At 46.1% G+C, this 13,486-nt stretch overlaps 1 protein-coding gene across 3 annotated transcripts in view; it reads right to left on the bottom strand.

Moving 5' to 3' along the window:
* The window catches only part of Niban1 (niban apoptosis regulator 1), a 149,704-nt gene that overhangs the window by 27,728 nt on the left and 108,490 nt on the right, over positions 1 to 13,486 (bottom strand). The window contains exons 1-2 of one of the 3 annotated variants that reach the window (XM_087581548.1): positions 6,752 to 6,981; positions 4,302 to 4,417 (exon numbers count right to left, since the gene is read on the bottom strand). In XM_087581548.1, the coding sequence (XP_087437674.1) occupies positions 4,302 to 4,412 (111 nt within the window). In that variant the 5' untranslated portion in view covers positions 4,413 to 4,417; positions 6,752 to 6,981. 3 annotated transcript variants of the gene reach the window in all.

Below are 13,486 nucleotides of genomic sequence, written 5' to 3'. Positions count from 1 at the left end.
CCAGGCTGGCCTATTGCCTTTTATACTTCAGGAGGACTATCTATCTCTCAGCTCCCAGGAGAAGGGTTTCCTTCCAGAGACACACAGCCACCTGGGCAAACGCCTATGGCATTGTTTTTAGAAAGCTAAAATTATGTTTTATGTTCCCTTCTCTCACTCTGTTTTCTGTATTTAACGTCATTCGACCCAGAGACCTGTTAGAACCTGACCCCGCGAAGCTGGCTCCTGGCATGCTGACTTCCCAGCCATGCGGTGAAGACAGAGACCCTTAAGAGAGCAAGAGGACCCTTTTCTCAGCAATAGGTCATCAGGTGGATAACTCTGCCATTGCCCTGCTGCTTCCTGGTGAGAATGTCTTCAACAGCACACCAACTGCAAAGTGCCGACCTTTACGCGAAAATGCTCCCTGCTGCTGGAATGAAGACAGCGTTGAGTTTTACAGAAGCTTTCTCCTACAGCAGCTATGCACTGAGGATGGGAGATAGAAGATTGCTAGTTACCCATGCCCTGGCTAGAATGTCCTGACTGTCTGTGAAAAGCACCAAGTACAAAATCTGGACCCTGCTAGGCAAATAATAGTGAGATAAATTAGCACCAAATACTATGAAACAACACAACACCTGTGGGCTAAGCAGAATTTAGGGGACATCGAAACTTTCAGAGTGCTCTGTGGGAATGTTCCCAAATCTATCCTAAAACTTTGTGCTGATCAATGCTCCTGTTCCCTTTCATCTGAGCAGTACTCCACACGTCCACCACAACGCCCCCCACCCTTCCTTCTCTGCTCTCTGCCCTGACATGGGCCACTCTCACTCACTCAACCTGGAGTCTTCTCAGGACCACAGCTCAGCAGCAACAGCAGGCTGCAGACTGAGGGCGCTGTTGAGAATGGCAGTGGGCAGCAGAGCAGGCCATCACTAAAGACATTTGGTCTGTGAGGCTGAAATAATATTTATCCAAAACAGCTGACCACCTCCTCCTCATAAAAGTTCAGATTACGCTTTGGGCAGTAAGGACTTTCTCACTGAGCTCACTGCTCAGACACAAGCCCTTGGAAACCCTCACAAGCTCACTGGCCTTGGCCTTTCTCTGGGGTTCCGTGGCAGGGTGCGATGCTCTAGCTGGACTGAACAGGAATGCTCTGAGGCTGGAAATGACAAGCAGGCTGGTCCCCTGGTCCCCTGGTCCCCTGGTCCCCTGGGCTCCTGGGAAGGGAGCTCTGAGGCTCAGTACAGCCTGAGGGGCTCCCATCTGCTGCCCTGTGGATCTACCTCAGGTGATTACGGTAACAGAGGCAAGACTTTCACAGGTCTTGAAAAGTCACTGAGGGACTTGTGTTTCCTTTCTGAGTCACTCTCTGTGGACCATTAAGAGATGATCTTATAAGATCACCATTTCCTGGGGATCTTATGAGAAGCTTGGCGTATGCAAACATATTGGAAATCAGTAAGTTCAGCCGTTGGATAAAGTGAATAATTAATGATCCCCAGGTCACATCCTGCCCAGGTGAGTGAGTTCTTGTTTGGAACCTATGCCCAAGACTTACCAAGTATGGCGTGAGGAGAGAGAGAGCGAAGAGGGATGGAGACGAAAGCAAAACACAATGGGGAATGCTGTCATGGATGAAAAGGCTTGAAGCCAAGGACCGCAGTTCTCTGCATTTGTCCCTCAGCAGAGATTGGATGGGTTTTGAGCATGAGTGTGAATCGATGTGAGAAGACCCAAATGTTATACACAAAGGCCAAAGAAAACCAACATTCCATCTGGGTGGGCTTACAGTTCGCCTCTGCTCTTTCCCACATGATGTTCCAAGAAATTTGCTTCTATTTTACAGTTCAGGGACTTGAGAATAAAATATGTCTGGGAAAAAAAGAAAGAGGGGGAAGAGAGGCTACAAGGGGGCTTGGGGGGAGAGGCCTGAGGCTGACAGAGCCTGGGGTACCATGCCATCTCACACCAACACCACCTTCCTCATTAACTAACTTCAGCTCCCTCCCATCCTGACACTGCTTTGTCTCTCTCCATCCACTCTGGTGTTACCTGCCCTGGTCCAGGCTAGCTCTCCATAAGCAAGAGAGAAGCCTGTGGCCTTTTGAGGGAAAGTAACTAATCAAATACATAAATATATTTGAACTGCTGGGAAGTGGAGATGAACATTTTATCACACACATAAGAAACCAAATATGCGGGTTGGGGATTTAGCTCAGTGGTAGAGCGCTTGCCTAGCAAGCACAAGGCCCTGGGTTCAGTCCCCAGCTCAGAAAAAAAAAAAAAGAAAAAGAAACCAAATATGCTATCAGTTTGATCAAAATGAACAAAGCAAGCAGGGTATGGTGTTGTATGCCTTATTAACGACTAAGGAAACTAAGGGAGGTAGGACAAGAGCTTGAGGCTAGCCTGAGCTACACGCCCAGACCCTGGTCCCCAAAACAACAGAACTTAAACCAACGGAGCACGCCCGCTAAGGTCCCACCGAGAACACCCACTGAGGTCCCACCGCTATGCCCCAAGGGCACACACTGTGCTTCCTCTCAGACTGGGAGTTGTAAGAAGGTATAAGGCTGAGGAAGAATGCCCCTCCCAAAGGCAGACCCCCATGTCTGACTGGACCCTTGGCCCCAGGTCCCTTGGTTACTGAAGCACTGAAGTTGAGTGTATCCATTTAAAGAGCTGCATTCAAGATGTTTTGAATGAAGACAAGTCTAGAAGGAATAGACAAGCCCTCAAACGTGGGAACTTTTCTGGTCTTAGAACCAAGCAGCATGAATGGTTCTCACCCACCTGGCTAATTTAAAGGCAAATAAACACACCCTTTATCTGCAGCTACTTGACGTTTTTGGCAGATTGTTTTTTCTCACGAGTTCATCTGATAGTGCTCGTAGCTCATATTGACAAGGAGGAAATGCATTGATGCTTTTACCAAGCACACAAATATTTTTCACCTTAACAGCCTGTCAGGAAAGTTATTCCGAGACACTGCTCTGCCTGGACCTCTGCCTAAAATAACCATCACCATGAAGGCCTGCCATACTTGTGTGAGTCATCACTACTAAGAGAGCGATATAAAAAGAGTCATTCAGCTCTTTTGCACTTTATGTAGCACTTAGCACGTGTTAGCCTAAAGGACACACATACACACACACACACACACACACACACACACACACACAGAAACACTCCACCCCAGAAAAGATCTACTAAATTTTTTGTTTTCAGCATAAAGAAATGTGAACTAATATACAATTAAGACTTTAAGTGAGAGGTTGGGGATTTAGCTCAGTGGTAGAGCACTTGCCTAGCAAGCACAAGGCCCTGGGTTCGGTCCCCAGCTCCGAAAAAAGAAAAAAAAAGACTTTAAGTGAGGGACTGGAGCGATGGCTCAGTGGTTAAGAGCACTGGCTGTTCTTCAAGAGGATCAGAGTTCAATTCCCAGCACCCACAGGGCAGCACACAATTGTCAGTAACTCCAGGTCCAGGGATCCAACACTCTCACACAGACACACATGCAGGCAAAACACCAATACATACATAAGTAAATTTAAAAAAATAAAGATTTTAAGCGAAGGAAAATATGAAGCAAGTGGCTTAGGCAGAAGATGAAAAAAGTTACTGAGTGCAGAAGTCACTTAGCTGCTCTGTGCCTCCCAGTTCCCTCATACAAACTGCCCCTCCCCGTCTGTAAGACAGCCAAGACACACTTAAGATTTGAACATTACAAAGTACCACACAAGAACATTTTAATACAGGTCTCTGTGCTAAATATCTGCTAAGTATTAACTGTGCTGTCTATTTGCTGGGCCAGGCGGAATCAAATGCTTCCGTTTCTTACGCTTTTGGGTTTTTTTTTGGTGCTTAAAAGTATTGTAAATATTTCAACTTCTCAACGTTTTAAATGGATACACTTCTGCAAAATATGGGACACTAAGAACTGTTTGAAATTCTGAAGTGTTCTTGGGTCGGGACTACATGTGTGGATGTGTTAAAACAAACATACTCAACATGGACGCCTTTGGCTCATACTCCAGAACACCAAAGCCACGTTCATCATTGTGAGCAAACTTCTGCTTTTTCAGAGTTAGCAACTTAACAGGAGCATTGTGGGCTGCCCTACCGAAGAAGGCCAGGTCTGGTGGTCTTCATGGGTACCCCACTGCTCACTGACTGATGCTTTTAGACGGCTCAGGGAAACGCCTCGGAAACCCCGGCTTCTATTCGTGCAACTTCCTGTGGACTGTTCGTTGAATGGTCCTGACCACCACCACACAGGTAGAGAGGAACCATAACTCCGAGCCCCACAGTACCTGGACTTCATCTCCAGTAATCACTTCCCAGGCGCCGTAGTGACCCTTCTCCTGCCGGAAGAACTGCACAGCTTCCAAAAAGGCTTGGGCTTCGAATGTGGTCTGCTTCATGTAATCTAAGAGAAAGGAAAGGCGCATTTAATGAAAACAGATGTTATTTTGCATCCTTCTGTGGTTCAAGTATGACGGGCCAAGAAGTAACATTCTCTGCTACGAGGCATGGAAAGTACGAGAACACAGGACACTCATCAGGCAGTCCAGCAGGAGTTCATTTGGAAGTGTCCACCATACTGCTTACTCTCCCTACAAGCTGACAATTCCTTCACTTACTAAGCCAAGTGGTGAGGACCACCCGACCTCCCCTCCTCTCTCCCAGCCTCACCTCAAATGCTGTCCCTGGGCATCCGGTGACTTCATACCACCAGTAAGAAGCCTCTCATATAAGGCATCTGAAGTGAGGCATCTGAGCCCAAACTGAAGTCCGGTTTCCTTGTGAGCTGATGTCAGCCCTTTCGGTCTACATAGTCTGCAAACGTATGCATATGAAAACGGCACTAACTGGCACACAGCAAGATGCCACTGACTTACACACATCACCCATTTCACTGAGAACTGACAGAAATCACCTCACGGCCTGAGGTCACACCGAGAGTGAGTGGAGGGTCCCACTGAGATCTAACTGGGTAGGCCGCTGACTCCACATCCTGTCTTGATGAGTTTGTCCCCGCATCTGAGAAATAATACCATACCAGAGAGGAATGCCTGTCCCATGGTGGGATTTAAGGTATGGAGAAGTAAACTGGGTCTGAATAACCTGCTTGGAATTCCGAAAGTCACACTGTGTGTCTTCCTGCCAGGTAGTGGTGGCTCACATCTTAATCCCAGCACATAGGAGGTAGAAGCAGGCAGATCTCTCTAAGTTCTGAGACAGCCAGGGCTGTTAGACAGAGATACCCTGTTTCAAATACTGTACTCCCCCCAAAAACCCAAAAACCAAAACCAAACAAAACCAAAAACACAAAACCCCCAGAACATTATCTGTCTGCCTTCCCAACACATAAAACTAGCTTGTGGCCTTCTTTAGCTTCCGGTTTGCTGAGGGACTCCCTCTACGGCGCTGCCTACTGACCACCTAGTGCAGGCTGACCTAGAACTCACAATCCTGTCCCAGCCTCATGAGTGTTAGCATTACAGGCGTGAGACATCACTCCTGCTAAAACTAGCTCTGGGAGGAGGAAATGGTAACAGAATTATAGAGGTTTTGTTGTGGAAAATGAACCCAAAAACTAATCTTGGACCAGCAAGATGGTTTAGAGAGCGATAGCTCTCAACCCTCCTAACACCGTGACCCTTTTGTACAGTTCCTCATGTTGTGCTGACCCCCCAACCATAAAGTCTTTTTTTTTTAGAGTCTTTTTTTAAAAGATTTATTTATTTTTATGAGTACACTGTAGCTGTCTTCATGTACACCAGAAGAGGGCATCAGATCCCATTACAGATGGCTGTGAGCCACCATGTGGTTGCTGGGATTTGAACTCAGGACCTCTGGGAAGAGCAATCAGTGCTCTTAACCGCTGAGCCATCTCTCCAGCCCATAAAGTCATTTTTGTTGCTACTTTATAACTGTGTTTTGGCCACTGTTATGAACTACAAGGTAATTATTTTTGGAGACAGAGCTTTGCAGAAGGGGCCTCAAGCTACAGTTGAGAACCACTGGCTTAGAGATGTTCAAGCTTGATGATCTAACTTCAGTCCCTGGAACTTGCACAGTTGAAGGAAAGAACCGAATCCTGCAAGCTGTCTTCTCACCTATGTCATGGCCCATACACATTCACACATATACACGCAATCCATCAATCAATAAATGTAATTAAAATTAAAAAAAAAATCTAACCAGGCACTTCTGCAGTGAAACTCAGTGTGGTAGAGAGTGCACTTAGCATGCATTGGTCCTAAATTCGGTAAGTTTCATGCCCAGTACACACACACACACACACACACACACACACACACCCCTAATCCAATGGCAGAGAAATCCATTCCTAGAAAGGGGACGTGAAGAGGAGTAAACGGCAGGTCTCCACTACAATGTGGAGCACAGCTCTCTTGCCAGAAACAATAATCTACATAATTTATAATCTGCGTGTGTGGGTGCTATGAGGATGAAGGCAGCAGGTTCACTGCAGAGAGAGGTAACGTCTTTGCTCTAGGCCAGCAGAATTACTCAGGCAAGGTTAAGAGACTCAGTCTGCCTTGGCAGGTGACAGTCAGGTCGCAGATTACAGATTGATTACCTCCCTTGAGGCTAACTAGATTATAAAGCACCCAGACACTTAAAAGAGAAAACACAGCGTAAGCCTCGGCATCTGCAGGCGCTAAACATTCTTCACGGTGAGGATACCACGAAGCAAGCCTAGGGTGGCACCTTCAAAAATTACAGAAGAACCGACCTCTCAACAACAGCAACTCAGACTCAAAATGGAAAACTGGAAAAATGGCCCGTCCCACAGATCGAGTTTTCAAATTGAAGTATCTTCTTTCTTGTTATTTTTCTTGGCTTGGCACCCCACTTGGCGTTTAACCTCAGAAGATTAGAAAATGAAAATTAAGGTTGTCCTCAAAAAACTTGCTCTCCCCACAGTGGGACTGTGATCCGGGGCTCAGCATACTGGGAAGGACTGGCCAGAGCGAGATGGAACTATAATTAGCACGTGGAGACTCCAGATGACTCATGGGCTCTTAGTTTTAACAGCTGTTTTCGTTTCCAATCTACGGAAACAGAGATGGGAGAAAAATGTGATTCTGTATGTGGATGCGGTGGGTATGGCCAGGGCTGCCAGCCAAGGAGCGAAGGTTTCAGTTCCCTGGTGGTTGCCAGCAACATAGTTTCTCTTCTTCCCCAGCCGACCTCAGGAGCTGGAGGAAAGCGTTTATATGATTCTTTCCACTCCTGCCCACTGACTTCTATGTCTATGTTAAAACAAACTGACATGTATACGGATAAGTGTTTGCTAAAGATACTGTGTGTGTGTGGGGGGGGGTGGAGTGTGGAAGAAAATAGGATTTGGAGACAATGATATTAGCTTAACAAAAGTCGATGAAGGGGTGTCAGGAAGTGAGCACTGGTTTGGTGCAGGGATGAAGAACCCCACTTCAGGCAGAGAAGAAAGGAATAAAGAACCAGGTGGCCACAGAAGAAGCCCCAGTCAGTCAGCAATGGAATCTGGAGACGACAGAGAGCTCTTACCATTAGGACCAATGAAATCTTAAATTCCCCTCTCAGAGAGTGGGAGACAGATCTATGGTGCCAGTTTGTTGTTAGATTTTTCAGCTTATGAGCTAATTAAACAAATTGATTCACGAAAAAAACAAAACAAAACAACTTGGAGAAGAAATGTGTCACAGGGTAAGGGTCTGTTCTGATGATGGTGAGCAAAACTCAAAAGGCAGTCACCAGCCCGGGAAACAGAGAATGAAGTCCGCCAAAGAGCACAGCTGTGCTGTGAGAGGTAACCGGACCGCCAGACCTCCGTTTCTCCCAGGTTGTTTGCGAGGCAGAGCTGAACTCAGTACAGGTGCTTGAGGGGAAGCAGATTACCAGCATCCTGTTGGGAGTTCTCAAGGGAGCACGCTGCAGCTTCACAACTGCCCTTTCTCCTGCCAATAAGCAAACTGAGGGTTTGAGTCAGTGGCCTCCAGGGCCTTCCTGTTCTTCCCCTCTTCAGGAAGACTTACGGCAGGTAGCAAGCAGGCCAGAACTCCCTTTTCCCACATGTCCTAACTTAAAGACTCTACAAGGGGCCAGATGTACCAGGAAGCAACTGGGGCATTTGTTAAAGCCAGTGAAGAAACTGGGGGTGGGGTGGGGGAGTTAATGTCTCAACTGAAGGTCACACAGCTGGCCAGAGTCAGAGCCAAGGGGCGTGTCCTGGGTGGCCTTGGCATTCATGCTTACTTAAATCATAGACTATGAGGATCAGGAGTGATCTTAATGGTCACTGACCGTGAGTCCTTGTTCAGTGTTGAGAACCCTCAGAGCACCAGAGCAATGCTCTCTTGGCCTTGGCTCAAATAGTTCTAGAGACAGAAAGCTCAGAATTTAGTGAAATGGTTCTTTCCACTCCTGAACTGCCTAATTATTTTAAAATTTAAATGTTTACCTTTTTTCAAGCCACTACGTTTTCACGCTCATGCGCACTCGCACACATAAACCCGCACGCCCGCACACGCACACCATCTACTTTCTCTCAGAGTAAATTAGTTGTCATTACTCCTCTTCTATATGGTTGGGCTAAATCCCAGTTGTCCACAGAGAGGACTACCTTTCCTTCAACTTTCTTCAAACAATCAATTTACCCTTGGATCTTCCTACCTTTACCTTCTTTTCTCCTCAGCGATGCCCTCTAATGTACCACGCTCTTTCTTCACTACAAACCCCGAGATATTATTCTCTGCCCCTTTTCTGGTTTCTTCTTTAATGCGGCCACAGCATCCGGGTGACTCATGCCTTTCTTGAAATCCAATAAAGCCCATAAATTTCTTTTCATAAGAGACGCTTGCCAACCTAAGCGTCTCTTAACTTGCACGTCTACTTTTGATACTAGGACAGCTTATCTGTATTAAGTGACAAGGCTCTGTGATCAGCCCCACCTGAGAAACCATTGAAACCTGTAATTCTGCCCCATACCCTCTTTGACCCAAGAACCAGAAAAATTGCTAAATTTGCCTGCTTCGTTTCTATCCAATTCGCTGGTAAAACGTTCATGAAGTCCAGGGCCCAGCAAACTCTGGGAAACCTTAAGCATTTTAGCAGGAGTGTGGGAGACACATTGTAGCTATTCATTCAACACTATCCCCAGGGCCAGGAAATGTCTAGGAATGCTCTGTTCTCCTCCGTTCGTCTCTCCCTAGGTCCTCATCCGTGCAGCTGCGTGGAAAACTCGTATTTGAGAGAGATGATTAAGGATTTTGCAAGGAGAGCTTTGCTTCCCTAGCCTCTCGGGGACAGTTATTCAGGGGGCCAGCCAGAGAGACGTCATCTTTTGTTATTTTCCACTTGCACAGGTTTATAACATGCCTGAGCTAACCGAAACCCCAAAGCTCCCTGGCCTGTAGAGTCAATGTATGCTGTGACTCTGGCCACTGTGCCAAATCTAGGTTTGGAAGCCGCCTTGTAATTCTGTTTTATGGATAACCCATACCAAGCCCTGTCAGCTGATCTGCTGAGCGATTTGGGCAAGTTATATAACAGCCTTACTCCCCGGGTTTCTGTGGTTCCTTACCACAGACTCTCCTAAAACCTTCCCCAGTTCCAGTTCACAGCTCCCTCCTGGGCAAGCCACCGGGAGGATGTTTGTCCTAGTGATTAATCTAGAACAAGGAAGAGAAGACGTGCGGGTGAAGATGACCAAGATCTGAATTAGAAACCATCTCATAAAATCTCCATATTGCAAAAGACTAGGAACAGAGCTTCAGGGGTAGGTTATGGTCAAGCAAGACCCATTTACCTCCAGATTCCTTTCCAACACTTTATAGTTTAGTGTTTCAAAACTACTTTATAAAACGTAACCAACTATTACAGGGGCCATCCCAAAGCTGTTGCCTGTATGTGGGATGCTCTTCTAGCTGGGCTACCTTGTCTGGCCTCAGTGGGAGAGGAAGCCTCATAGAGACTTGAAGTGCCAGGGGTGGGGGTGGGGAATACCCAAGGGGGGCCCACCCACTTAGAGGAGAAGGGATGAGGGAAGGACTATGGAAGGGGGTGACCGGGAGCGGGGCAGTGAGCAGGATGTAAAATGAATAAGTAAAAAAAGTTAAATTTAATTTAAAAATATTATATTCAAAACATATTTGTTTTATTTTCAAGGGGTGTTTTCATTGCAAAGTTTAGACTTATGGAATTTGGGACTTTGATCACATAGCAAGCATTACTGAGCCTAAACTCTTCATTTCAGAACTGTCCAGTCAAAGTCTAAACAGACTGTGAACTTATATTAGTGAAATTAAAGCCAAATAAATGTAAATTTACCCACTAGAATTAATAGTGGCTGGTGTCCACACTAATAAAACAGCAGTGAGTGTATTTTGCTTTAAAAGCTATGTATGACCAGCCTAAGTAAATATCCATTACTACATTATAGGGGCTAACCTCAGGTATTGAGAAGAAACTGCTACATTACCAGATATCCCTGAAGCACATCTTAGAAAACCAATGGACTAAAATACCTATCACGCCCTTTATTTGTTTGCTAGTTAGCGGACACGGACCTATCAGGTGTAGAAAGTGAGCATGCCAGGAATGTATGTACACCGTTCAGAAGTCCAGTGTCGGTTGCTCTAGGTGAGAACACAAAAAACCAACAACTTCCTCAGAAGAGAGAGACTACTTCTAAAAATGTGTGTGTGTGTGTGGGGGGGAGTCTAGTGAGGAAAAAACTGTTTTGTAAAAAGTTTTAACCACACGGAAGAAAACCACATAGCCATGGGCAGAGCCTCGTGACTTGTCAATAAAAACTAGAAGACTGTCAACAGAGAGAAGGAAATGGCAGTCTCTAGAAGAAGTGGAGGCAGAGACTGGCCTCATTTCCTTCAGATAAACATATTAGATTGGCCGATTAGAAGGCTGGTGAAACATCCTGTGTCTAGATTTTTGCAAGGCACTTACCAACGGCTTGCATGACTTTGATAGGCATACTGATGAAGTTCAGGTTGGCTGGTAATGCAAATAGACCCAGAAAAACCCATTAAAATAAATGATGGGTGCTTGTTAAAGAGCTGAGGCTATTGACAGCCTCGAAGGAAATCTGTAGAGGACCTTACCGCATTGCCAGTTCCCTGGAAAACATATACATCAATCTTCATCAAATACCAAATCTTATTTACCTATTAACATACCACAAACTGCAGTAATGCCTGAGGTACTGAAGACAAAATGGAGGAAGTTTTTAACTCCCAGGTCTCCTCAGTCTACCAGGTTACAGAATCTGAATCTAAAAGGTAATATAATATGGATAAATGAATTTAGAACTTACTCCGAAAACACGACCACAAAATTATTGTGGCACGTGCCTTATGTATTGTAGGCCCGAAACAGAAGACTAAGTGAAATTCTAATCTTTAACTTCTTTTATATTTGTGCTATGTTGTCGATATGTGCCCATTTGAACATTCTACGAGAAGATGGACTCTTATCCTACGGTGCTCAGTGTTCTGCCTCGGAAGGTAAGTACGTTGTAAAGCACTGAGCTGGAAGACTGCCCCTAAGCCAGGGTTTCTCTGTGAGATCAGTGTGAGTCAGAGGTCTAACATGTCATGCACAAAACAAGTGAGACCGGGCTTCAGACGTGCGGGTAACAGCAGTCAGAGGTGGATTCTGAGATTTGCTCCTCCCCAAAGCTTATCATTCTGTGATCTCTCTTGCAGAGCAATCAAATCGGTTGCAAATGTTTTTAAAGGAAGAGAAAAAGGGCAGAGTATTTCTAAACTGGACTAAATCAATGCAAAAAATCTCACAGTCTTGGAGAGAGAGATCCAGAGGGAAGGGATTCTTGTGAATGTGAGGATTTGCAGTAAGAAGAGCTTCGGCTTTGCTCCGTGTAGACTCGGGTTCTAGAGTCAACATCCAGTCATGGTTTAGTTACTTTGTAGAGGACTCACTCAGAATCCCTTTAGAAAATCCTCTTGGCACCACTGTCTACCCAGCGTGGCAGTCACTATTTTATAGCTAGAATGAGTGCGTCAGGCAGGCCTCTCCCGTATCCAGTAAGCTTTAAGAAGACAAGGGCTGCTGTTTATATTAATCATGCCTTCCCCAAGCCCTAGTGCATAGGGCTTACCAAATGATCAAAGAACTGGAAATGAGGGAAGAGAGGGATTAAAATGGTTGAGAGAGTATTAGATTAAATCTCATACGATTCCTTCTAATCTGAAATTTCAGTTATGGACAAAACCCAAGAGATGCGAATTATTAGATTGCCTTAATGAGTCCCTCCCTTCCTGTTTTAAAGAGCTACAGAAGAGATACAGCTCTCTCCCAGGGCCCCCAGAGGTTAATAAGCATCGACCTACCCTAGATGACTTACTCAATAGATTGCCAAGCCTTCCGGTCCCACAGGCCTGACTTGGTGGACCTGAGATGGGGCCAAGAGTTTACATATCTACTACGCTTCTAGGTGATGCTAATGCCACAGGCTCAGGACATACTTAGAGAAGCATTCTGCTGCAGCACTGGGGCTGTGATTCTCACATATCAGAAGCACCAACAGTTAATAATTCCCAGTTGCAGTTCAACATGTCTGGGATTGGAGCCAGGGTGATCTGTTCCAGTGGATTATAGACACATATGGGGTCAGGGGATGCACAGAAGAATCAGACATAGAAAAGTGTGATGGTTGAGTAGGGTCTTGATGACCCCGTTCCCCATCAGCAGGTTAAGAACTGTCCTTTTTGTCAGATGCTCTAATGTAATGAAAACTTGTAGTTACCAAACCAATATTTAAAAAACGGTACAGGGACTGGCTCCCAGAGCAGGGAGTAAGCCCTGGATGAGACAGAGCTTGTCTGAGATTGCAGGGCCCAGGCAGGAGTGAGCCCAACACAGACAATCCTACATCAGGCCACATGGCCCAGACATGGAGCAAGCCCAAGATGATCACCAGCTGAAGCCACGAGACCTGGGCTAGTCTGAAATGACCCCTAAGCCATACTGTACAGGTAGCACATGGTACTCTTGAGACGACTTCAGACACCTAGAGCAAGTAAGTGGTAGAGAAATGAAAGAGAAACAGAAGGATTCTGGCACCATGAGGAGAGGCAGAATTGGAGACCTGGGCATCGTGAGGGTCAGTGTGACGTGAGCACCAGTGATGTCACATGGGAACCATGGTGAGGTTCTGACCTGTGCTGTCACTGAGGGCCATGTCTATGTCCAAGGCCCTGCAGCAGCAGGGGTCTGTTGCCACCAAAGGCCAGGTGGACATCCTCGGCCTGGGCTGCTGCTTGGGGACATGTTGATGTCTGAGTGCTGTGCAGAATTGACTCACCTCTTACCTGGGAATCATGGGAAAATCATGGGAAGGCTGACTATGGTGGTGTGAGAGCAAAAGAGCTGACCCTGCCCCTAGCCAGCTGCAATACGCGGGAGAGTGGGCCCTACACATTACCCAGGAAGCACAGTTCAGCTGCCC

The sequence above is a fragment of the Rattus norvegicus genome, chromosome 13 (genome assembly GCF_021556685.1).
Source record: "Rattus norvegicus strain SHRSP/BbbUtx chromosome 13, alternate assembly SHRSP_T2T, whole genome shotgun sequence".
NCBI lineage: Eukaryota > Metazoa > Chordata > Mammalia > Rodentia > Muridae > Rattus > Rattus norvegicus.
Note: the sequence above shows the minus strand (reverse complement) of the source record. Positions and strands in the feature narration are given on the sequence as shown.